At 43.6% G+C, this 27,526-nt stretch overlaps 1 protein-coding gene across 1 annotated transcript in view; it reads left to right on the top strand.

Annotated features, from left to right (window-relative positions):
• Window positions 1-27,526, top strand: part of PPWD1 (peptidylprolyl isomerase domain and WD repeat containing 1) — a 636,242-nt gene that overhangs the window by 397,249 nt on the left and 211,467 nt on the right. The window contains exons 6-7 of the mRNA XM_044063362.1: window positions 14,383-14,573; window positions 22,625-22,814. Coding sequence (XP_043919297.1) covers window positions 14,383-14,573; window positions 22,625-22,814 — 381 coding nt within the window. The remainder of the gene's footprint in view (window positions 1-14,382; window positions 14,574-22,624; window positions 22,815-27,526) is intronic.

The following is a 27,526-nucleotide window of genomic DNA, read 5'->3' as shown; positions in this document are numbered from 1 at the left end:
CTTCTAAGTCTGTGCCTGTTAAGCCCCCCTCTCACAGGCCCAGCTCCAGTTCCCAAATGCTTACTCTGGCAGAGGATCTCATCTCTTTAATAAGGGGATCCCAACCTCATCCAGATAGGGCCTCTCAACCTCCTCCAGAAAAGAGACCTAGAACAGAGCCCCCTGAGCCAGTGTCCTCAGATGATTCTTCTGATGATTCAGACAATACAGACCATCCAGAGGCTCCTTTTTCTCCTTATGAAGACTCCGATGCTGAGGAATCGATTCCTTCTGCCTCTCCACCAGAGGAATTTTCCTTTGGGGAAACCTTACATGCCATGAGGGAGCAATTTCAATGGCAGTGGCAAGATTTCTCTGATTCAAGGAAAAGGCTTAGGACTTTTTTGCATTTACCACAACATAGGCCTTTAGCTATACCTCCAGTTCTTCCTGTTGTAGATGATGCATTTAATGATGCTTGCACTGCTCCTGATACTTTACCTCCAGCCCCTGCTAAGCCCGATAGGTTCTACAGGGTCCCGGACACACATCACCATTTATACAAGGCCCCTTTTGCAGATCCCGAGACTATCTCCCAGGGGCCTAAGGCAGTAGCCGACCTCAGTTAAAATCCCTCCCCTCTGAAAGGGAATCCAGGTCCTTAGAGAGATGGGGTAAAAAAGTATACACCTCTGCTACTCTCTCAGCTAGGGCATTGAACTGCCAGTTTCATATGATCCAATACCAGGAGTTTATGCTTGATCAGTTAACTAAGAAACTGTCCTCTGATGACTCTTTAGATAAGAAATATGTTCTTGAAATGGTGCATAACATTCAGCAGGTTAGTAACCATTCGCTAAAATGTGGCTATGATGCACTGGAGGCTTCCTTTAGATCAGCCATGACTGGCACAGTTATCAGAAGGCATGCATGGTTGAAAGAACAGGTCTTGCCGGATCATGTTAAAGCAAAACTGTTAGATGCTCCTATGGATAAGGTCAATTTATTTGGTTCTCCTGCTCAGCAGGTACTGAAGAAAATGGAAGAGAAGGCAAAATCTGTACAAACAGTGAAAGATTTCTTACAGGTTCAGCCTCCAAGGTTTAGCAGGAACTGGCCTTCCAAAAATTGGTCCTTTCCAGACTCCTCTAAAACACAGAGAGGCAGGAATAGGCGTTCAAGAGGCAGAAACCAAACCAGAGGAGGTGCCTACAGGGGATGCCAGTGGCAAGGTAACAACCGAGGCACAGACACAACTACTACCACTGCAACAGGACAATCACAGTGACTTGGCTCTGACACCGCCTACCAGGGAACAAATAGCAGCACCCTTAGGCGGAAAGCTAGCCTTATTTTCAAAAAACTGGCACTGCATCACAAGAGACAAGTGGATTTTGCAAACTATAGACCAAGGCTACAGGTTTCATTTCCATACTTTACCAGCAAAAAGAGGAATGCCAAACCTACCACCAAATCAAAAGACAGAAGCTCTAAAACAAATAGCTCAATTAGCAAAAATGAGAGCTGTGGAAAGGGTACCATCTATGGAACAAGGAAAGGGATTTTACTCCAGACTCTTCCTGGTACCAAGAAAAGAGGAAAATTGGAGGCCTATTCTCGACCTGTCCGCTTTAAACACATTCATCATTGTTCCAAAATTCAAAATGTTGACCCTACAGCAACTTCTTCCCATGCTGGGCAAGGAGTCTTGGCTGGTGACTCTAGATCTCAAGGAGGCATACCTGCACGTCCCCATACGACCAAATTGCAGAAGATACCTCAGATTTCTTGCAGGATCAGAGCATTATCAATTCTCAGCATTGCCCTTTGGCTTATCTACTGCGCCCAGAGTGTTCACGAAATGCCTGGCATCAGTATTGCTCACTGCAGGCTTCAGGGAATCCAAATATATCCATACCTGGACGACTGCCTGATACAAGCGGACAACAAAAACAAGCTAACAGAAGACTTACAAAGAGTCATTTACTTACTGCAAGCTCTGGGATATACAGTCAATATAAAAAAAAAATCAAGACTGATTCCATTCCAAAGAATAACCTTCTTAGGTGCAGAATTGGACACAACTTCCTCTCTACTTCTTGGCATTAACAAAGCAGAGCCGACTAACAGCAAGGAAAGTACTGCAGGCCTTGGGCTTCATGGCATCCTGCATAATCCTGGTCCCTCATGCCAGACTACATATGAGAAAGCTACAGTGGTACCTGAAGAACTTATGGTCTCAACACAGGCACAGCCTAGAAACCGAAATACCTCTAATCCCATGCCTGAAACAAGAGTTCCTATGGTGGGCTCAGGCATGTCAGTCAAACCCAGGTTTGCCCTTCCACAGCATTCAACCAAGCCAAACCATCACAACGGACGCCTCAGACCTCGGTTGCGGGGCCCACATGCTGGACAAGTGCATACAAGGCTTATGGACTCAAGATCAGCTGCACCTGCACATAAATCAAAAGGAAATGCTGGCAGTAAAACTGGCAATCCAGAATTTCAGACCATTCCTCCAAGAAGGCCAGTTGATGATAAGGACAGACAACACCACAGTCATGTGGTACATCAACAAACAGGGAGGCACTCATTCATACCCTCTATGCCGGATGGCACTGGACCTATGGAATATGGCTCTGATCTACAACATTCAGTTACAAGCAATTTTTGTACCGGGAAAAGAAAACATCCTAGCAGACATATTAAGCAGAACTACCTCGGATGCTCACGAATGGATGCTACACCCGGACATCTTCAAGGCCATCACAAGGAAATGGGGACTACCACAGATAGACCTATTAGCATCCCCGCTCAATCACCAGCTCAAGAAATTCTGCACAAGAACGTACCACCCACTTGCTTGGAAGGTGGACTCTCTATCCTTCAGTTGGAAAAGCCTGACAGCATATGCATTCCCACCTCTTCCTTTGATGCACAAGGTGCTATTGAAAATCAAAGAGGAACGTCCAAGGATCATTCTAATAGCTCCAGACTGGCCAAGACAACATTGGTACCCATTACTGAGGAGCATGTCTCGGGGACAAATGTGGACACTACCCCTGATCCCATTGCTGCTAACTCAGAGCGGCTTCAACACCCTGCATCCAAACCTGAAAACTCTGCAGCTGACTGCCTGGAACATTACATAAGAACAACTAACCCAGATTTATCCCAAAGGGTTAGAGACATTATCCTTGAGGCCCGCAGACCTTCAACAAGAAGGAACTATGCAGGAAAATGGAAAAGATTTCTCATTTGGAGTACTGAAAGGGGAAAAGATGTGTCAAAGGTAGACATAGCCAACATCCTGGAGTATTTGGCAGAGCTTTTTCATACAGGCCTGTCCTATTCCTCCATCAAGATACATGCATCAGCTATTTCTGCAGAATACAGCTTCAATCCCCCTGTCTTCTCATCCTCTACTCAGGCAGTTTCTGAGAGGAATTAAAAATGTAAAACCTCCTAGGAAACCACCGTTGCCAGCATGGGACTTGAACTTTGTGCTAGAAAAATTGACACTCCCCCCTTTCGAACCAGCAGCAACAGCAGAACTTCAACAGCTATCCTGGAAAACTGCTTTCCTGCTGGCAATTACCTCAGCAAGAAGGGTTTCTGAGCTACAGGCTTTAATGGCAGTACAACCCTTCCTAATCTTCCATCAAGACAGAGTGTCCATGAGAACAAATCCTACATTTATGCCTAAGGTGGTATCCAGAGTATCTTTAAACCAGGCTATCCACCTACCTACATTCTTCCCCAATCCACAGAACAGGGGGGAAAGACTGCTGCATACTTTGGATGTACATAGACAGTTACGCTACTACCTGGACAGAACCAAGGGCAATAGAAAAACTGACCAGCTTCTGGTAGCATATGCAACAGGAAGGGAAGGAAAAGCAATTTCAAAACAGACAATCTCCAAGTGGATAGGAAATTGCATCAGATTCTGCTACTCCTACCATGGAAAGCAAACTCCACAGAACATAAGGCCTCATTCTACAAGGGCTACAGCCACTACCACAGCTTTCTTAAGAGGAGTGGCTACCAAGGACATTATAGAGGCTGCTACTTGGACCTCCATGCATACATTTGCCAAGCATTATAACTTACCTTTATACTCTAGATCCCGAGCAGGGTTTGCCACTGCTGTTTTACAAGGGATCCTAACTACACCATAATTTCTTCTCTTTTCCTCCTCCCCTAGTTTAGCTATGGTATTCTACCCATTTGTAAAGACTGCAGATGCATCCTTGAAGGACATAGTACAGTTTTGTACCTACCATAAATTTAGATGTCCGAGAGGAATGCATCTGCAGTCAGGATTACCCACCCTCCTTCCCCTCTGAGGTACTCCTAGGGTATTTGCCAAACTACAGCTAGCTTGGGGGGGATCTATTATGGTGTATTTGTTTGTATATATGTACATACATGCTTATTTTATGTGTTTGCTCTCTACTATTTGGAAACTTTGGCATTTATCCAAATTTAGCCATCCAAGAGGGCACCTGGCATCTGGGGCAAGAAACACTGAAGAAAATGGCGTCGGCTGATGCCTTTATACCCGAATAACTGCCGCAATGACGTCGGGTGAAGTGCGACACCAGCCGAAGCCAGACCCAGACTTTGGAATCCGGCCGACCGAAGGGCTGCCTGACGACAGGACAACCCATTTGTAAAGACTGCAGATGCATTCCTCTCGAACATCTAAATTTATGGTAGGTACAAAACTGTACTTTATCAGCACCTTCTTTTTTATTTCCCTATCAGGGCCCCCTTCCTCTCTCACCTGAAACTACTACATGGAGATGGAGTTTAAGGGTTCTCTGGGATGGACCTGGGGACAGAGGGCCATTACCTTCAAATAACCTTTGGCGTCAGAAGCTGCATCTTCTTTCTGGCTTTAGCTCGGATAAGAATGGTCTAAAGATGGTGTCAACTGATGTACCTCTTTATGACACTGATGATGTTCTTCGTATTTCACTGTTAGTCATTACAGTAGGGTTATCTGCTTTGCAGTAGCCCTCAGACGGCCTGATTAACAAAGTCTTGGGTCCTGCGTCGGTTGCTGTCCCTTCTTTCATGACGTCAGGGGTATAAAACATGCAGCCGACGCCATTACATCAGTCTTTCTTGCCATGCGGTGCCTGAAGCAGAAGCAGTTCTCAAGTGCCAGTCGGCGACTCCTGAAATTTTTGTTTACAAGTTTCAGAACCGAAGTCTTCAACTAAAGCTAAGTACCCCGTTGGGGAAACCTTTTCTTGCTCCTTACCGATGTCAGTAAAAGTTAATAATTGCATTACTTGTGGAAGGCAAATACCGCACAAAGATTTTAATTCATACTGTATTCCTTGCTTAGGCCCTGACCACAACGTACCTTGCTGTCAGTTTTGTGCTTTATTTAAACAGCGCACTATCCATCGTCGGTATATTTTAGTTTCTAAATATTTCGGTTCTCGGTTTAATTATCCAGAAATGTTGGTTAGCCTTCCGACTACCGGGATTCCGAAAAAACGCAAAGACAGAGACAGGCCGCCGAGGTCCAAAGCTGCCGACGATGCTTCTCCTAAGCCAGTCGCCAGTTCGCTGGTGCTCAGTGGGGTGCTTTCGCAGCCCCTGATGCCCGCTACTTCTGACTCGCAGGCTTCTACTAAGACCCATTCGGAGTCTGGTATGCCGCAAGATGTTTCAACTGTGGAACCTGCGGATGTCTCTACCTTGGATGGGTCTGGAGCCGCTGTGCAGGCACCAGCTTCTGAGGGTGTATTCAAGTCTACGGACTTGCATATTAAACAGACGCCTCCTTCTTCATTTAGGCCAAAATCTCGAACCATGCCTAAGAAACGATGTCCAGCCACATCCTCAGGCCTCTATGCCTAAAAAACTAATTATAAGAATGGCTGAAGATCTTATAACTCTAATCAGGGGAAGCCACACCCCCCCCCTCTAAGAGACCTAGGACTGAAGTTGTTTATGAATCTTCTGATCAGGATTCTGATTTTTCTAATTATTCTGATTATCTGGATTTGCCCTTATCTACTTATGAGGATTCTGATGCAGAGGACTCTATTCCCTCAGCTTCTCCTCCAGAGGATTTTTCTTTTGGTGAAACCTTACATACTCTAAGGGAGCATTTCCACTGGGAAAGCCAGGATTTTTCTGATTCTAAAAAGAGGCTTAGAGATTTCTTACTCCTGCCTCAGCTTAGGCCTTTAGCTATACCTCCTGTACTAGGCATTGTTGATGATGCCTTTTCAGAATCTAGTTTGGCCCCTGATTCTTTGCCTCCTGCTCCCAGAAAACCTGACAGATATTACAGGGTTCCTGATTCTCACAAGTTCCTTTTTAAAAATCCTATTGCGGATCCAGAGACTGTTTCACAGGGACCCAAGGGCATTAAGGCTTCTACTGCTAAAAACCCTACTCCCTCTGATAGAGACTCCAGGGCGCTGGATAGATGGGGTAAGAAAGTTTACACTTACTGCAACCTTGGCCATTAGGGTTTTAAACTGCCAGTTTCACATGTTAAAAGTGTCAACAACATGTCATTGGATTGCTTAAAAAGAAAATGATGTTAATTCCTGACTGTGTGGAAAATCTTATGCTGAAAAATGGAAAAGATTCTGTGCCTGGAACCAATCTCAAGGGATGAGCACAGCAGTGCCCAATTTACCACAGATTTTACAATTCTTAACTGAGATGCTTCACAAGGGCCTGTCTTTCTCCTCCATCAAAATTCACGCCTCAGCCATTTCAGCTCATCATAACACAGAACCTCTCCTCTTCTTTCATCCACTGCTCAAGCAGTTCCTCAGAGGGGCCAAAAAATTAAGACCAACTAGGAGAGCTCCAACTCCAGCCTGGGACCTTAACTTTGTATTGGAGAAACTCACTCTTCCTCCTTTCGAGCCAGTTGCTACTGCAGATTTAAAATTCCTTTCTTGGAAAACAGCTTTCCTTTTAGCAATCACTTCAGCAAGAAGGGTATCTGAATTACAGGCCCTTATGGCAGTGGAGCCTTTCATCATCTTTCATGCGGACAGGGTGTCCCTCAGGACCAATCCCTCTTTCAGTGCCCAAGGTGGTATTCAGTGTGGCTCTTAATTAGTCCATTCATTTGCCAACCTTCTTTCCTAATCCACAGAACAAAGGGGAATGGATACTGCACTCCTTAGATGTGCACAGACAACTTAGATTCTACTCGGACAGGACTAAACCTCAAAGAAAATCGGAACAACTGCTGGTGGCATTTGCTGCAGGGGCAGAGGGAAAGGCTATTTCAAAGCAAACCATTTCTAAATAGATAGGTAATTGCATTCATTTCTGCTATAACCACCATGGAAAACCTATTCCACAGGGAATCAGACCCCACTCAACCAGGGCTTGCATCTACCTCTACAGCCTTTCTCAGAGGCGTCCCTACCTGGGACATCCTAGAAGCTGCTACCTGGAGTTCTGTGCATACTTTCACCAAGCATTACCATCTGCCAATTTTCTCTAACTCCAGAGCTGGCTTTGCCACTGCAGTCTTGCAGGGCCTTATTGCTGGTCCTAATGCTATCTAAATTCCTCCTCCCATCCTTAGCTTTGGGAATCTACCCAAATGTGATGACTGCAACAGTGAATACACTCTAACATCTACATTTATGGCAAGTGTACATAACTGTACTTTTCTTAATCTAGAGGGTGTGACCCTTTGAAGTTTAGGTGGTTTATTTCTGTCAAAAATGTGTATTCTGAGAGGTATTCCAAATATAATGACCTGGAATAAAAATATACCACATTTAACCGAGTTCTTTAGCAGTATTCATGTTGATAAACTTTGGAAAGTCTGCATGACTCAGTTACTGTGTAAATAATTTCTGATTTAGATCATTTTAGAAATATTTTTAATTTTTTGCTGATGTTTGTATTCTGCAGTTTAATATTTCATACTGATAACTACAGGAATCTGGGTATGGAAGAGTCAGTTTACTTTAAGGGGATATTGTCTTTTTTATAAATAATATACATTTACCCTTACTCTTTCCCCTTCTTTCTCTTTAATAATCCATTTTGTGAAAACCGAAACCCTGCATCTGATTTCTCTTGATCAACAGCAAGACCTGTATTACTATCTGTTCCTTTAGCAGGTTTCTTGATAATTCTTTTACCCTAACTAGCTCATCCTATTTTCATTTAACTTGTGATGTTCTTCATGTTTCACTGTTGCAATCATTACATTTGGGTAATCTGCTGGCAGGTTGCCCTCAGTCGGCCTGAATATCAAAGTCTTGGGTCCTGCGTCGGTTGCTGTCTCCTCTTACATGACGTCAGGTCGTCAGGGGTATAAAACAGGTAGCCGACGCCATTTTCTTTAGTCTTTCTTGACGCGCAGTGCCTGAAGCAGAAGCAGTTTGCAAGTGCTGGTCGGCCGACTCCTGAAATTTTCAAATTCGAGTTTCAGAACCAAAGTCTTCAATTAAAGCTAAGTACCCCATTAGGGAAACTTTTTCTTGCTCCATACCGATGTCAGTAAAAGTTAATAATTGCATTACTTGTGGGAAGCAAATACCTCATAAGGATTTTCATTCCTATACTAGATAAGGGGCCAAGGGTACTAGCTGCTAGATCAAGGGCCTAGAGAACTAACCAAAGGGGCGGTGAATACTGCACAACGTGGCTGGGCTAATATATGCCTTCGGGCAGATAGCCCAGTACCTACCTATGAACCTATTTGTACTGTATTCCTTGCCTAGGCCCAGATCATAACGTGCCTTGCTGTCGGTTTTGTGCTAGATTTAACCAACGCACTATTAAGCATCGGTATATCTTTGCTTCATAATATTTTGGAAACAGATTTAACTACCCTGAAATGTCATCGGATAGCAATCAGACTATCGGAGTTCACAAAAAACGCAAAGAAAAAGACAGAGACAGACCGTCGAGGTCCAAAACCGACGACGAAGCTTCTCCTAAGCCGTTCGCCGGTACGCAGTGAGGCACTTTCGCAGCCCCCTGATACCCGCTACTTTCGAGTCGCAGGCCTCTGCCGAGACCCATGTGGAGTCCGGCATGCCGCAAGATACTCAAAGTATTGTACCCGTAGATGTCTCTCCCTCGAATGGATCCGGAGCCTCTGAGAAGGCACCGGCTTCTGAGGGTGTCTTCAGGCCTCAGAATTTCTATATAAAATCGACGTCAGCTTCAAAAACAAACACAAAAGCAATCTCTAAGGCTAAAAAACCAACAGATAAGCGACATGCTCAGGCCTCTATGCCCAAAAAGCGGATGATCAAAATGGCTGAAGACTTGATTACCTTGATCAGGGGTTCCCAACCCCCGCTGATAAGAGGCCTGGGCAAGACACTGATTAGGAATCTTCAGATCAGGTTTCTATTTCTTCCGATTCCTCTTCTGATCAGGAATTCTCTATACCACCCTATGAGGATTCAGATGCAGAGGAATCCATCCGATCTGCATCTCCTCCTGAAGATTATTCCTTTGGAGAAACCTTGCATACTTTGAGGGAGCATTTTCATTGGGAGAGTCAAGATTTCTCAGAATCAAAAAAGAGGCTTAGGGATTTCCTTCTTCCTCAGCATAGACCTTTGGCCATACCGCCTGTATTAGACATTGCTGATGATGTTTCGGAATCAAGCATGACTCCAGATTCCCTACCTCTGGCTTCTAGCAAGCCAGACAGATATTACAGGGTTCCTGACTCGCACAAATTTTTATTCAAAAACCCTGCTGCTGAGCCTGAAACTGTCTCACAGGGTCCCAAAGGTGTAAAGGCCTCAACAGCTAAGAATCCTACCCCCTCTGATAGAGATTCCAGCGTGCTGGATAGATGGGGAAAGAAGGTTTTATATGTCTGCAACCTTGGCAATTAGGGCCTTAAACTGCCAGTTTCATATGCTTAAATATCAGCAGCATGTTATGGGATTATTGAAACAAAAGAAGTTGTTGATTTCTGAATGTGTGGAAAATAAAGAATTACAGGAATTATTGCATGCAGCAGAACAGGTTGGAAAGCGTACTTTGCAATGTGGTTTTAATTCCTTGGAGGCCTCCTGCAGGGCCGCAGTTACTGGATCTGTGATTAGAAGGCATGCCTGGCTCAAGGAGCAAAATTTGCCTGATCATGTTAAAGCTAAATTGTTGGATGCACCTTTACAACATAATAGGTTCATAGGTTGATACTAGGCTATCTGCCCTAGGGCATTTACAAGCCTAGCCAGAGTGTGTTTGGCTTTCGCCACCCTTTTTAGATTAGTTGACTGTGCCTCTGTATAGTAGGTCACAGAAGATAGCCCATTTAAGGTTAGTTTACCGTGCCTTTGTCTAGCCTTGACACAGAAGAGATCCCAGGGGTAAATCTACGATCTCCCATCCAAACGTCAAGATTCTTCTTGAAGAGGGTCATTGAGGGGCTCTGTCTAACATGGATTGGGATTTTGTTCCAGAGTGAGGGGAGCCTCTGGGATATGAATCGGTCCCTCCAGCATGTTCTATTTATTTCTGTGCTGAGGTTTAAGTCACTGGAGCATGTAGCTCTGATGGATTTGGATTTCTTGAGGTGGAGCATGTCCATTAATTCTGGGTTGGACATGGCTTTATACGTCAGGCACAGGTCGCCGCTGAGTAGGCGGTAAGCAGCTGAGTAGAGCTGGAGTTACTTTAGCCTAACTGCGTAGGGCATCTGTTTGAGTCCCTTGATCCTCTTAGTGAGGTAATTTTGGGGTCTTTCCAGTTGCAGCAGGTGTCTGGTAAGGTACATCCCAAATGGGGTATTGTATTCAATTATGGGCCTGATGAGTGATGAGTAGAGGGGCACAATGACCTCTCTTGATCTAGATGTGAACCCCTTCGTGATAAGGTGGGCTATATAGAATGTCTTTCTAACCACTTTGGCAATGTGATTGTCAAAGGAGAGATTGCAGTCTACTTGGGTCCCCAAATCCCTAATTACTTCTTCCATACTTAATGGAAGACCACCTATGTGGTAATTTGTGGGCACTTTGTTTTTCCCAAAGGGGATGACTATGCACTTTTGGCATTTAGCTGTAGGCCATGGCTCTGGCACCAGTTATCCGTCTCTGTGAGACCTTTTTGGAGGATGCTTGTGTCAGCCGGCGAGTCGATTATGGCCCCCAGTTTGCAGGCCTGTAATACTCTGGTAATAAGGCAGAATAGGTTTTAAAGAAAATGGAAGACAAAGCTAAGTCTATGCAAACTGTAAACGACTTCTTACAAGCGCAGCCACCAAGATTCAGTAGACACTGGCCTACAAAACATTGGTCCTTTCCTGTGTCGGACAGAGCTTCACGGGGCAAATCCAGGTGTTCAAAGGGCTCTAGATATCAATCACAGGATTCTTACAGGTCAAAGCAATGGGGTGCCTCTACCTCCAAATCTGGAGGAAACAAAGCACAACCCTACAGTAAACAGTCTCAATGACTTCCCTTTGCCATCACCAAGCACTTATCTATTGGCAGCCCCCTTAGGTGGAAAAGTAGCACTTCATGCTCAAAATTGGCAGTTAATAACCCAGGACAAGTGGGTATTAAACATAGTATCCCAGGGATACAGATTTAATTTCCATACCTTGCCAATTCCAAATGGTTGGCCAGATCTGCCACAAAATCAATGGGCAGAAGCACAGAAAAAAGCTATGTCCCTCATGGATATGGGGGCTATTCAGCCAGTACCAGAACAGGAAAAAGGACAAGGGTTTTACTCAAGACTGTTCTTGGTACCCAGAAAAGACGAGGCCTGGCGCCCAATACTGGATTTATCGATTTTGAACATATTCTTGGACATTCAAAATGCTAACTTTGCAGCAACGTCTGCCCATGCTGAGCAAGAACGCTTGGCTAGTGACTCTAGACTTAAAAGAGGCATAACTGCATATCCCAATAAGGGAATCGTGCAGAAGATACCTCCGCTTCAAGGCTGGTTTTACGCATTACCAATTCTCTGCATTGCCCTTTGGCTTATCTACTGCGCCCAGGGTCTTTACAAAGTGCCTGGCACCAGTAATTGCATGTTGCAGACAAATCCATTTATGTTTAAAGATCTATTTGCCTCTCCCCAGAATTATCAACTGGACAAATTCTGCACAAGGACTTATCACAGACAAGCATGGAAAGTGGATGCCTTATCCTTCAGTTGGAAATACCCATCAGTCTATGCATTCCCTCCTCTACCTCTTCTTCACAACGTCCTACTAAAGGTCAGACAGGAAAAACCAAAAATGATTCTAATTGCCCCAGACTGGCCTCGCCAGCACTGGTACCCAATCCTAAGGAATATGTCTCAACTCCCTCCTTGGTACTTGCCTCGAATACCTCATCTACTGTCTCAGCAGAACAATCAAATTCTGCACAATCAGCTCCAAATTCTGAACCTGGCAGCATGGCGGATCATGTAGTTATTCAAACAGCACCTCTCAGTAAATCTGTGATGGATGTCATTTTGGAAGCCAGAAGGCCTAGTACTAGAAACTCTTATGCTGATAAATGGAAGAGATTCTGTGCTTAGTACCAAGCACAAGGAACTGACACAACAAAGACAAATATTCCTCATATTTTACAATACTTGGCTGAGATGCTTGACAAGGGCCTATCTTTTTCATCAATAAAAATCCATGCCTCTGCCATCTCGGCTCATTACAACACAGAGCCGCCCATCTTTTCTCATCCTGTGCTAAAACAGTATCTTAGAGGGGCCAAAAATTTAAGGCCTCCCAAAAGATTACCAATTCCTGCATGGGACCTCAATTTTGTGTTGGAAAAGCTCACCCTGCCTCCGTTTGAACCAGCTGCTACTGCAGATATAAAGTTTTTATCCTGGAAAACAGCTTTCCTTCTGGCAATCACTTCAGCAAGAAGGGTTTCAGAACTACAGGCCCTCATGGCTGTGGAGCCTTTTATTATATTTTACCCAGACAGGGTGTCCCTCAGGACCAATTCTTCCTTTATGCCTAAGGTGGTATCCAGTGTGGCTCTTAACCAAACTATTCATCTGCCAACTTTTTACCCAAATCCGCAGAACAAGGGGGAGCGGATTCTGCATTCCTTGGACGTACACAGACTACTAAGTTTCTACTTAAACAGGACCAAATCTCTAAGAAAGTCTGAGCAGCTACTGGTGGCATTTGCTGCAGGATCAGAGGGAAAGGATATTTCAAAGCAGACTGTTTCTAAGTGGATAATCCACTGCATTCGTTTCTGCTGTTTGCCTCATGGTAAACCGGTGCCCAAGGCATTAAGTCACATTCCACCAAGGCTGCATCTACCTCAGTAGCTTTTCTCAGGGGATGCCAACCAACGACATTCTACAAGCTGCTACTTGGAGTTATGTTCGTACTTTTACAAAGCATTATAATTTGCCTCTCTTCTCTAAGTCCAGGGCAGGCTTTGCCACTGCAGGTCTGCAGGGCCTTATAGCCGCTCCTAATGCTATTTAGTTCCAGCCACCCATCCATAGCTTTGGGATTCTACCCAAATGTAATGACTGCAACAGTGAAACATGAAGAACATAGTACAGTTGTGTACACTTACCATAAATGTAGATGTTCGAGTGTATTCACTATTGCAGTCTGGGTTACCCACCCACCATCCCCCTTTATTCTACAGCTTCTCTTTCCTTCACTATAGCCTACAGCCTTTGTGGAATATTTGCTTTTAGATGAAGGTAAAGTTTATGTAGTGGCAATTGCATGTACGTATAGTTTTATTTATATATATATATATATATATATATATATATATGTGTGTATATATAGATATATATTTATTTATTTACGTATATATATTTTTTTTTTTTTTTTTTTTTGCTCCCCATTTGGGGGCACCTGACATCTGGGGCAAGAAAAACTAAAGAAAATGGTGTTGGCTGCCTGTTTTATACCCCTAATGACCTGACGTCATGGAAGAGGAGACCGCAACTGACGCAGGACCCAATACTTTGATATTCAGGCCAACTGAGGGCAACCTGCCAGCAGATTACCCAAATGTAATGACTGCAACAGTGAATACATTCAACATCTACATTTATGGCAAGTGTGTACACAACTGTACTTTGCTTGTAATTAATGTTCTGTTCTTCACTTTCTTTTTTCCATTTTGTAGTTTTGTTTGAAATACTATAAATATATTGTAGTTAGTAAATGTATTATGGCATAACATAATCTTTACTTTTTGTTCTCTCTATTAAGCTTTAACTTGCCTGTTTCACTGAAATCTGAATTTGTGTGAATTAGATGTTTAATATTCCTGCAATTAATTCATCATATACATGTGCAAATTGCAGACAAACCTCATGAATCATTCCTGCTAGTTATGTTGCGTTTTACTACAATAATTAGATAAGTCACATTGTCTGATAAATTACTTCCAATGACTTTCATTGCAGATGTTCACTGAGCTTCAGCAGACAAGACAGCAGCTGCCAGACATGGAGTTTGGGCGTCGTATGGCTGTGGAGCGAGAGCTGGAGAAAGTGGATGGAATAAGGCTAACTAATGTAACCTTTGATGAGACTGGCCATTTTATACTTTATGGAACAATGTTGGGAATTAAAGTCATTAATATAGAAACTAACCGGTAAGTGATGTATTTAATTTTTTAGGGGCATTAATGATGGCATAACTAAATAAGAATCGATCTTACTCAGTATTCTGCAAGTTTAATTTAGGGTACCACCACTAATACCTTGTCAGCTCATCGTATTACATTACATCTGCTTAATAGCAGATTGATGATATAATCCTCACTTACCTGCACTTTTAATTACATTTGTCAGTCTGCCTCACCTCCAGCCTTACGTCCCCATTTTCAGTGCTGTTTAATTGCTTCTGGATTCTCTCTCCACTACCTATTCAAGGAGTCCATTTCATGGGTCCACTACCCTCTTTGTGAAAAAGTCTTTTTGGAGATCAGTGGAAGTAGATAGTCTTTACAATCTGTGACCTCAGAATGATCTCTTCATATCATTCTTGTCATGGTCTGGTTTACCACTGTCACATCTCTCCTTTCCTTCTCGCCTCAAGTGAAAGGAGCTGTAACTGCTGTAGCTTCTAATTATATCCCAGTCCCCACAGACTTTTCTAATATATTTCCTCTGGTTTCTTTCCAGCAGCATTATGTGGGCCTCTAGAAGCTACCTGCAGTACTCAAGATATAGTCTGACCAAGGTCCTGTAGAGTGGAAGCATTACCTTTGTTTTTAGAATCTGTCCCCCAGAGATTACACCCCAATTATCTCTTTGCTGCTGCCACTCCATGTTGTCAACAACCACATGTCCTTCTCCTGCTTTGTTGTTACCAGTTCCACTTCCAGCTGATACTTCACATCAAGGCTGATGTTCTTCGTCTTCCCTTGCTGCAGTCCTCTGCATAGGGTATGGTCAGCGTCAGTCCCGGAATACCAGACAGAGTATAAGGCTGGCGTCGGTCTAGCGCCCTTAGACTGGCGTCAACGTCAGGGTACTAATGGACCATGACACATTCATTTTTTTGTTTTTTGCGCATGGGTCGATGCAGAAGCAATTTTGCGCAGGTTGTGGTGGTTTGAGATTTTTTTTCGGACCGGGTTCAGACCGAAACAGAGTTGGCTAAGTAACCCCGTTGGGGAACATTTTGGTTTTTTCTTGCCTCAGTATTTAACCGGATGTCAGAAAAAGTGAATAACTGTTACAGGATGTGCCCTCTCAGGAGGTAGGCCAGGCTGAGGGGGCTTCTCAGGTAACTGTTCTTCCCTCTCTTCCCAAGGTAGTTAGGGCCTCTCCTTCTGTTGCCAGCTTCTTTTTTAGAGGTAGGCCAAGTTCAGCTTCTGTGGGGGCTTCTCCTAGCATTTCGGGCTCTGTGCCTAAGAAACATATGCTTAAAATGGCAGAAGATTTGATTACTCTGATTAGAGGTTCTATGCCCCCGCCTGATAAGAGGCCTAGGGTGGAACAGGAGTTTGATAGTTTTGAACAGTGTTCACAGGCTTCAGAGTCTTCTGTGGAAGACTTGCAAGAGTTTCCTGCTTATTCTGATTCTGATGTGGATGATTCCACTCCTACAGCTTCTCCTCCTGAGGATTTTTCATTTTCAGAGACTCTTCACTCCATGAGGGAGCACTTTAAATGGGAAGGCCAGGATTACTCTGATTCCAGGAAAAGGCTTAGGGAATTCTTGTTTTTACCCCAGCATAGGCCCTTAGCTATTCCTCCTGTGTTGAATGTGGTGGAGGATGTTTTTGCAGAGGCTTCCCTGAACCCTGACTCCTTGCCTCCTGCTCCTGTTAAGCCTGATAGGTATTATAGGGTGCCCAAGCTCATAAGTATTTGTTTAAGAGTCCCAGGGCGGACCCAGAAACTGTTTCTCAGGGGCCTAAAGGTGTTAAAGCTTCTGTGGTTAAAAATCCTGTACCCTCTGATAAAGAGGCAAGGGCTTTGGATAGGTGGGGTAAGAAAGTATACTTCTTCCACTCTAGCCATGAGGCGTTGAATTGTCAGTTTCATATGCTGAAATATGAGAATAATCTCCTTCCACAATTGAAATCTAAGGTGGATGCTTCGGCGAAGGTATTGAGTGTAAAGAATTGCTGGATTTGGTTCATGTGTCTGAACAAGTGGGTAAGCATTCTTTGCAGTGTGGATTTGATGCTGTTCCGGCCTCCTCGAGGGTGGCTGCTACTAGTTCTGTTCTTCGCAGACATGCCTGGTTGAAGGATCAGAATTTAGCTGAGCATGTTAAGACCAGGATTTTGGATGCTCCTTTACAGTCTGATGTGTTGTTTGACCGCCTGTGGAAGCAGTTTTAAAGAAAATGGAGGACAAAGCTAAGTCTATGCAGACTGTTAAAGATTCTTTGCAGGTGCAGCCTCCCAAGTTTAGTAGAAATTGGGCTGCTAAGGGGTGGACATATCCTGCTTATGGTTCCCAGTCTAGGGTAGTAGGCGTGGGGTAGGGGCAGGGCTCAAGGTTCGTTTAGGCCTAGATCAGTGGTCTCTACGTGGTAGGGGCAGGGCTCAAGGTCTGCTTTAGGCCTAGATCAGACAGTTCACCTGCTCAGACTTCTGGTGAGGGCAGGTCAGTCCTTCGTAAGCAGAACCAATGACCTGCCTTTTCAGCTGCCAGTGGACTCTCGTCTGGCAGCTCCTTTGGGAGGAAGATTGTCTCTTTTCAAAGAAAATTGGGATTTAATCACTCAAGACAGATGGGTGCTGGATATCATTCATCACGGTTACAGATTTTATTTCCACACCATGCCCCCTTTCAAAGGCATGCCAGATGTTCCTCCTCCACAAAGAATAGAGGCTCACAAGCAAGTTTCTCAGTTACTCCAGATAGGGGCCATTCAGCCAGTCCCTGTATCAGAAAGGGCTTCGTTTTATTCTCGCCTGTTCCTAGTACCAAAGAAGGGGAACACGTGGAGACCAATTTTGATTTATCTATCCTCAACACTTATCTGGACATTCCCAAGTTCAAGATGTTGACGTTACAGCAACTGTTACCTCTGCTGGGCAAGGATCACTGGATGGTAACTTTGAATCTCAAGGAAGCCTACCTTCATGTGCCTATAAGGCTAAGTTGCAGAAAGTATCTGCGATTTCGAACTGGAGATTTTCATTATCAGTTCTCTGCATTGCCCTTTGGCTTATCTACTGCAGAGTATTCACAAAGGTTCTGGCTCCAGTGATAGCTTACTTCAGGCTTCAAGGCATTCAAATCTATCCTTACTTGGACGACTGCCTGATTCTGGCTCAAGAAAAGGAAGACCTTCTACAGCATCTGGAATATGTCATAGCAGTGCTAAGATGCCTAGGGTATTCTGTGAACGAAATAAAGTCCAGTCTAGTACCCTCTCAAGACATGTGCTTTCTGGGTGTGAGACTGAATACAGCAGCCCAGATGGCCTTTTTAACCCCGGACAAACAAAGAGTCTGTCACTTTACTTCCATCAACTATCTCATCAGTCCGTGCTGACTGCAAGGACAGTCCTTCAAGCATTAGGGTTCATGGCATCTTGTATTCTGGTGCTTCCCAATGCCAAACTGCATATGAGGAAGCTGCAATGGTATCTCAAAATGTATGGACACAGCACTGCCAAGATTTCGACACTGTCATTCATATAATACCTTGCCTTCAAAAGGAATTCTTGTGGTGGGCTCAGGAATGTCACCTAAACAAGGGACCTTGACTGACCGGAGCGAAGTCAGATTTTAACGACAGATGCCTCGGACACTGCTTGGGGAGCTCATCTAAATGGAAAGTGGATACAAGACAAGTGGCCTGCCAGACTACAGCATCTACATATCAACATGAAGGAGATGTTAGCAGTCCAGTTTGCATTGATGGCGTTCAAGGAGTTACTTCTTCCAGGGCAGGTGTTGATTCTAACAGACAACACAACTGTCATGTGGTACATCAACAAGCAAGGGGAACACATTCTTATCCTCTATGCAGGCAAGCAATGATTTTATGGGAGACTGCGTTAAGCCTGCAACTGACTCTTCAGGCAAGGTTTCTGCCAGGAGCACAGAACTCCTAGCAGATGTATTAAGCAGACAAATCATGGATCCCCACGAGTGGAAACTGGATCTTCATGTATTTCAGAAATTGACAGTGTCATGGGGAACTCCAGACATAGATCTGTTCGCTTCTCCACTAAACCACCAGCTGCCAAAGTATTGCACAAAGGGGTTTCATCACACAGCTTGGAAAGTGGATGCTCTGTCTTTCAGTTGGAAAACCTTCATGTCTATGCCTTTCCACCTCTGCCTCTTCTTCCAAAGGTATTATTAAAGGTCAGACAAGACAGGCCAAGGATGATTTTGATAGCTCCAGATTGGCCTCGCAACACTGGTACCCACTTCTAAGGAGTCTTGTAAAGAAGCCTCCATGGCCTTTACCTCTGATTCCTCATCTGTTATCTCAGAAGGACGGTCATCTGCTCAATGTCAAGCTTCAATCTCTTCATCTCACAGCTTGGCATATTCTGTGTTGAAGCACAGCAGGTCTCAGCTTCCTCAACAAGTTTTAAATGTGATTATGGAAGCTAGAAGGCCTAGTACTAGGAGAGAGTACGCAGAAAAATGGAAGAGATTTTTATTTTGGAGTACAGCAAAGAATTTGGAGATTTGAGCCTAATTTGAGTGTGGCTCTTCAATATCTTACTGAATTATTGGACAAAGGTTTGTCCTTCTCTTCCATAAAGATTCATGCTGCAGCAATTTCAGCTCACTATGATTGTGACCCACCTTTGTTTTCGTGATCCTTTGTTCAAGCAGTTTCTTAGAGGGGCAAAGAATATAAGACCCCACGAGAGCTCCTACTCCTGCTTGGGATCTCAATTTTGTGTTGGAAAAACTTACTCTACAACCTTTTGAGCCTGCAGCTACTGCTGAATTGAAATATTTGTCATGGAAGACTGCTTTTCTGTTGGCTATTACTTCTGCAAGAAGGGTGTCTGAGTTGCAGGCCCTTATGGCAGTAGAGCCCTTTTGGTTTTCCATAAGGACAGGGTTTCATTACGTACTAATCCTTCCTTTATGCCTAAGGTGGTTTCTAGTGTGGCTTTAAACCAAACTATTCATTTGCCTACTTTTTGCAGATCCTCAAAATAAAGGGGAAAAGATTTTGCACACTTTAGATGTACACAGGCAATTATGTTATTATTTGAGCAGGACTAAAGATTTTAGGCAGTCTCAGCAGTTACTTGTTTCTTTTGCTTTGAGTTCACAGGGCAAGCCTGTGTCAAAACAAACTATTTCTAGGTGGATTGGCTTTTGCATTGCATTTTGTTATTCCCATCATGGCAAAGAGGTTCCAGCTGGGATTAGGCCTCATTCCACTAGGGCTACTGCCACTTCAACAGCATTTCTAAGGGGTGGCAACTAAGGATATTCTGGAAGCAGCTACTTGGAGTTCAGTGCATACTTTCTCTAGGCATTATCACCTGCCTATATACTCTAAGACTAGGGCTGGTTTTGCCACAGCTGTTTTACAAGGCATGTTGTCAGCTCCTGCTACTTTATAATTTGCCAGCCTCCCTTACCTCTGCTTTGGGATTCTACCCAATAGTCAGGACTGCAGCAAGGGAAGACGAAGAACATAGTACAGTTTTGTACCTACCATAAATGTAGATGTTCGAGGATTCCCTTGCTGCAGTCCATTACCCTCCCTCCTTCCCTCTGTGTTTCAGGGTGGTTGTGTAGGTGAGTTTACATGCTTATATTTTTGTATATATTGCTGTATATATTGTACATGTTTTTGGTGCAGGTTGTTTTGGGACTTGTCTTTTGGGTCTTCTGACATCTGGGGCAAGAAAAGACTGAGAAATGACGTCGGTCATGCGATTAGTACCCTGACGGCGTCCAGTACATGGCATGACCCGACGTCAGCCTTATACTCTGGTATTCGGGCCGACTGGGACGCGGACTATACCCTATAGTCAGGACTGCAGCAAGGGAATCCTCGAACATCTACATTTATGGTAGGTACAAAACTGTACTTTGTGGCCCAGGTGTACTACATGCAATTGGTTGTCCTAAACTTCACTTGCTACTTTTCTGCCCTCTTGTTCAGCCTTTCCATATCCTTTGCTAGATACTCCAATACTCTACTGTTACATCTTTTTGTCATCAACAGTTTGATCCTTTTCTGTATTTTAAACAGATATGTCTGAGACATCAGCCTGTTTTTTTTCCAGTTGGAAAGTACATGTATACAGAAATGTTGGCGAAACACTTAGTCATGTTGTGAAAGTGGCATTGTTAAATCTGCAGAAGTTTCTGCATCCACAGAGTAGTGCCACTAAATTGTCATTTTATTTTGTTTTTTGATTATTGCAGTCTGTGCTTTGCTAAATTTTGATAAACAAGGCATCTCTGTTATGGAATATTTGCTTTTGTCTTCTAGACTAGTGAATTAGTTTTCAGGATTGCGTAAGATTGACCCGTGTTCCTGTAAATGATAAAGAAGATTCTCCTAACATGACCGAGTAATTGTTATTTGTAGAACTTTGTATCTCTGTATAGCAGATCAAAGCATATTGCGAAAGAATCTGAAATTACATTATCAAGACTAAGAGCTAGGTACTGGAAGTAAGTCAGGGACAGGCATTTGGGTGTTGTGAAACTGAAATGCCTTGCAAGAAGATAAGTAGTGTGTCCAAATTAAAGACCATGAAGATGTGGTAGAGAGTTATGTATGGTTCCAGACCGTGTATAACTACTTGCTCAATCCCTGACCCATTGCATCCCGGAGGGTGGCTAATTGTACCATTGCAAAGCAGTCAGTCATACTGCTGCCCATTCTTAGGTATTGTATTCTTGGCAAAAATGCCGTTTCCAGATGACAGCAAGTGATGAACAAGAAGCACTGAATCTCTGAAAACATTTGCATTGTTACACACCATCATTGTCAAAATGAGATTCCCACTGTCTGCTACCAGTTGCTGAGGTAGTTTACCTAATCTAAATTAGAAGTGTTTGTTAAAAAAAAAAAAAAAAAAAAAAGCATAAAACGTGTATCGGCATCATACCTCTGTTCTACAAAAGGATTTATTGAAAGATTTGTGCAGGCATATTTAACAGTCCATATAAACAATGGGCCTTGACAGATCTCTGCAACACAGGTCAGAAATTTGTTAGCATGTTTGAATGCAGTACCCACATTGACAAGTACAAGCCATTATTGGTGTTCCTCAACAGACTGTTGTGCTCTAGACTAGATCTATAGATGGTTCTAGAACCTGTGTGATATTGAGTATTTTCACCAGTCTGAAGAATTTGGAATAAGGCATACTGCACAGATAAGAGGGGGAGTAGGGTCAAGTTTGTCGAGATGGTGGACTGATGTGCACCATGGTAGTGTGTGGTGATACCTGGAAAAGTTGTATCGACCAACTAAGAAGGACTGCATATCAAGAAATTAACCAGCAGATTTAACTATTTCAGATACTAAAATAATCCGTTTCATCTGTAGAAAGTTTAAGCTGTAATTTTGAGGGGCATCAGAAGGTTGTCAGTAAAAATGTTATGAAAGGGTTACTTTTTGTGACTGACTGGGTGTGCGTCTTTAAACATAAATGGATGTGTGAATGTGTCCCATAGCATTCACAAATCTGGTTCTTCTAATATGAATTATGAATTTCTGTCAGGCCAGAGGTGTTTGAATGGCATCTAAAGTAAAACCAAAAGAACCAGCAATTAATCTGATACTGCTTAATGTAAGACTGCTTCCCCATTAAGTTTGAAATGGGCGAAACATGCAAAGGATATTGTATTGCAACTGGAAAACTGAAGCTCAGTACTAAGTGAAAATGGTGTGGATGCAAGGATGTAAATAGTACAACATGTATCCTGATGATCTTACATACAGCTAAGCCTTTAATACATGGCAATTTTGAATGTCTTAGTATTTATGGTAAAGATTATGAATAATCCTGTTTAACTGTTGACTCACTCCTCTAGCTTGTATTGTTCAATCACGTTAAGTTTATGTATTGTTAACGTCTAAAACTTTCAAACTTTTCACTGTGTGGCCTCTGCTGAAACTGAGCCTCCCATGGCCCAGTCATACTTTTCTTGTAATCAGATGTTAGTTAGTAAACAATAAATCTGTTTTATACAGGATGCAAAGTAATTAATTCTGTGTTTTGTAGATGTGTACGTTTCCTTGGCAAACAAGAGAATATACGAGTTTTACAACTGGCTTTGTTCCAGGGTGTAGCTAAAACACATCAAGCTGCAGCCACCATTGAGATGAAGGCCTCAGAAAACCCCGTTCTACAGAATGTTCAGTCAGATCCGACAGTATTCTGCACATCATTTAAGAAGAATCGTTTCTATATGGTGAGTGTGACGCCCATGTTTGTTTTCCTTAATGTTGATCATGTTTGCACTAAAACAAAAACCCTGAAAAGGGTCCTGTACTGCATCATTCACCCACTTAAATTAAATTATTTTAAATTGTAGTTTTCACATGCAGTAATTCATTCTGCTATATCACCAAAACATTTGGCATATTGTTTGAAATCATCCTGTTGCATTCACAGATCTGATAGCAAAGAGCACCAGTTGCAGGAGTACACTTGACTGATACTACAGTCTTTTCAACTGCTTAACACATTAAACTTTGTCAGAAAAGTAAGTCTATCCCTTACTTGCATTTGCCTATTTAGAAGGATCCACTTCTGTTGCACTGCAGATGAGTCCATGGCACTCTTGATGACCCTAGGCTGCAGTTTATTGCCTGAGATATGTATGTGGTGTATATGTAACATGGTTGAAAGGCCTAAAACAGTGTCCAAGAGACTTTATTGTTTGAGATATATCTGTAGTCTTTTTTTTTCCCCATCAGTTTTTTTTTTCCATTGGCTTATCTAGTCTTTTAAATGTAGTCTTATCTTTGGGGATGGTCAGTGTAACAGTAAATCTTAACACTTGCGTGGTTCCTCTCCCTTGTTTTTGTCTTCTCCCAGTCTGAAGTTGAAAAAGCAAGTGGCACCTTCCCAGTGAGGAACTGACAAGAGGTCTCATGCTGGCTAGTTGCTGATGTAGGTAGGTGCGAATCTTCCGTGTATTTCCTGAAGTTGTTCCATATTCTCTCTAATTCTCATTCTTTAAGTGTCAAGAGTCTGCCATTTTGCCATAATAAAGTTCTGTTGTTTAATAACCTTTCTCTCAAACTTTATTCTTTATTGTGCAACATGCTTAGCTTGTGATGATGTTCATCGTGCATACAGCTGCAGTCATAACAGATGGGTTATCCTGCCGTCAGGCGGGTCCTCGGTCGGCCGAATTCCAAAGTCTAGGTCCTGTGTCGGTTGTTGTCGCTTCTTCCCTGACGTCAGTGCGGCAGAGGTATAAAAGAACCAGCCGACGCCATCTTCTTCAGTCTTTCTTGCCGCGCGGTGCCCAAAGCAGAAGCAGTTCGCAAGTGCCGGTCGGCCAGCTCCTGAGATTTACGAAAATATTTCAGCCGAAGTCTTCTTGAAAGCTAAGTACCCCATTGGGGAAACTTTTCTTGCCTCAGACCGATGTCAGACAAAGTTAATAATTGCATTTCATGTGGGAAGCAAATATCGCAATAAGGATTTCCATTCTTTCTGTATTTCTTGCTTAGGCCCAGACCACGACGTCTCGGCCTGCCGTTTTTGTGCTAGATTAAACAAACGCACTATTAAGTGTCGGGCGGAGTTCTCCCAGCACTATTTTGGTAAAAAATTTAATTACATTATGTCGTCGGATACACCGACTCCAGTTTTGAGTAAAAGACGCAAAGATAAGGACTGACATACAAGGTCTGCGACTTCTACCGACACCACGCTAAAGCCGACTACCGGTGCTCCGGTTCTCAGTGAGGCACCTACGCAGCCCCTGAGTACCGATGACGCTTCTTTAGCAGTGTCTTCTGTGCCCGAGATCGCAGGCTCCTCGGCCCCCATTCCGACTACAGATACCGACGCCACTCTTGGCGGGGAAACTCAGAGTTTAGACAGGCCTGCCACTTCTCAAGGTGTCTTCAGGCCTTCCTCCTTTTCCATTAAGCAGCCATGAAAACTAAAAGACAAGGCCCACAGAGCCCCTCTCAAGGCCCCATGCCTAAAAAACAGATGCTCAAAATGGCTGAGGATTTGATTACTCTTATCAGGGGTTCTGAACCCCCCTCGGACAAAAGGCCCAGATTGGAGGAAGACTACCCTTCCTCAGATCAAGCCTCTATTATCTCAGAACATTCTGAGGACCAGGAATATTCATATTCCCCTTTTGAAGACTCTGATGCTGAGGAGTCCATTCCCCTCGGTCTCCCCCCTGAGGACTATTCTTTTGGGGAAACCCTACATACCTTGAGGGAACACTTTCACTGGGAAGGCCAAGATTACTCAGATTCCAAGAAAAGGCTCAGGGATTTTCTCTTGCTTCCCCAGCACAGGCCTCTGGCTATCCCTCCTGTCTTGGATATATTAGATGATGTGTACACAGAAGCCAGCCTCAACCCAGATTCCTTACCTCCAGCTCCTGTTAAATCTGACAGGTATTACCGGGTTCCTGATTCACACCAATTCCTATACAAAAGCCATGCTGCTGACCCAGAAACTATTTCACAGGGTCCCAAGGGAATTAAGGCCTCTACTGCCAAAAAACCCATTACCTTCAGAGAGAGATTCCAGAGCTTTAGAAAGGTGGGGGAAAAAGGTGTACACCTCGGCCACTTTAACCATGAGGGCATTAAACTGTCAGTTCCATATGTTAAAGTATCAACAGTTTTTGTTATCTCAGTTGAAAAGCAAAATGACACAACCTGAGCAACCAGATTTAAAGGAGTTGCAGGATTTGTTGCATAGTGCAGAGCAAGTGGGTAAACATACCTTGCAGTGTGGTTTTGATGCTTTAGATGCCTCATGTAGAGCTGCTGTTACAGGGTCTGTCATACGTAGACATGCTTGGCTCAAAGAGCAAACCTTACCAGATCATGTCAAAGCTAAATTACTAGATGCACCTCTTCAAAAAGATGTATTGTTTGGTGTTGAGGAGGTACTAAAGAAAATGGAGGAAAAGGCAAGATCAATGCAAACAGTGAAAGATTTCCTACAGGTACAACCTCCACATTTCAGCAGAAACTGGCCTTCAAAAAATTGGTTCTTTCCAGCCACGGACAGACCTCAAAGAGGCAGATACAGGCGCCCGAGGGGTAGAGGGCAATCTCAAGGATCATTTAGAGCCAGACAATGGCAAGCACCTACACCAAGAGGTGGAGAAGATAGATCACAGTCATTCAGAAAGCAGACACAATGACTTTCCCCTTTGCATGCCAAGTAAAGCTTTAATGGCAGCACCTTTAGGCGGAAAACTGGCATTATTTTCAAAAAATTGGCATATTGTCACAAAAGACAAATGGATCCTGGACATTATAGACATAGGCTACAGATTCCACTTTCACACCCTTCCAAAAATGAGAGGCATGCCAAACCTGCCACAAAATCAAAGGGCAGAGGCACAAAAACTAATTTCAGCTGTCATGGACATGAAAGCTATTCAAGAGGTACCTGCACAAGAACAGGGTCAAGGTTTTTATTCCAGACTATTCCTGGTACCAAGGAAGGACAAAGATTGGAGACCTATTTTGGACCTATCCATCCTAAACACATATTTACTCGTACCAAGATACTCACATTACAGCAGCAGCTTCCCATGCTGGGCAAGGAGTCTTGACTGGTAACATTGGACCTCAAGGAGGCATACCTGCATGTCCCTATCAGACAAGATTGCAGAAGGTACCTCAGATTTCTTGCAGGTTCAACCCATTATCAATTCTTTGCATTGCCCTTTGGCTTATCTACTGCGCCCAGAGTGTTTATGAAATGCCTGGCATCCGTAATTGCCTTCTGCAGACTTCAAGGGATACAAATATACCCATATCTGGACGACTGCCTGATCCAAGTGGACAGCAAGCACATACTTCTGAAACACCTGGCATTTGTAATAAAATTGTTGAACTTTCTGGGATACACAGTCAACAAAAAGAAATCAAAATTAATACCCTCTCAAACAATAATTTTCCTGGGTGCCAGCTTGAATACAAACACCCAGATGGCCTACCTCACGCCAGAGAAGCAAGGGCAACTATCTCAATACTTCAGCAAAATGGCAACCTTCACCAGGCTGACTGCAAGGAAAGTCCTGCAGGCTCTGGGATTCATGGCATCTTGCATCCTGCTGATCCCATGTGCAAAGCTGCATATGAGGAAACTTCAATGGTACCTAAAAAAACTTATGGTCTCAACACAGCCACAGTTTGGAAACAATTATACCACTCATTCCATGTCTTCAAAAGGAATTTCTGTGGTGGGCTCAAGCATGCCAAAGAAACATAGGTCTCCCCTTCTGCATGCCTCAAGCAAATCAAATCATCACAACAGACGCCTCGGACTACGCCCGGGGGGGTGCACATGACAGATCAGTACATTCAGGGCAAATGGTCCCAAAAAGAGAAGCACCTGCACATCAGTCAAAAGGAAATGCTAGCAGTACAAAATGCTATTACGGCCTTCAAAGACCTACTGCATCCAGGCCAGCTATTGATAAGGACAGACAACACCACAGTGATGTGGTACATAAACAAACAGGGAGGAACTCACTCATACCCCCTGTGCAGACTAGCCATGTCCCTTTGGAACACGGCACTGGAATTGCAAATCCAACTTCAAGCACAATTCCTGCCTGGGAAGGAAAACACACTGGCAGACAACCTAAGCAGAAACATGACAGATCCACACGAATGGAAGTTGCATCCTCAAGTTTTCGCAAAGATAATTCAAGCATGGGGACAGCCAGACATAGATCTCTTTGCTACCCACAGAAATTACCAACTGAAAAAATTTTGCTCAAGGACCTATCATCCACAGGCCTGGAAAGTGGACGCACTTTCTTTCAATTGGACACCATTGACAGTCTATGCCTTTCCACCTCTTCCTCTGCTGCCCAAAGTTCTATTAAAAGCCAGAGCAGAGAGGCCAAACATGATTCTCATTGCTCCGGATTGGCCAAGACAACACTGGTAT

Source organism: Protopterus annectens, chromosome 2.part1, assembly GCF_019279795.1.
Source record: "Protopterus annectens isolate FY-2018-M chromosome 2.part1, PAN1.0, whole genome shotgun sequence".
NCBI classification, from domain to species: Eukaryota; Metazoa; Chordata; order Ceratodontiformes; family Protopteridae; genus Protopterus; species Protopterus annectens.
Note: the sequence above shows the minus strand (reverse complement) of the source record. Positions and strands in the feature narration are given on the sequence as shown.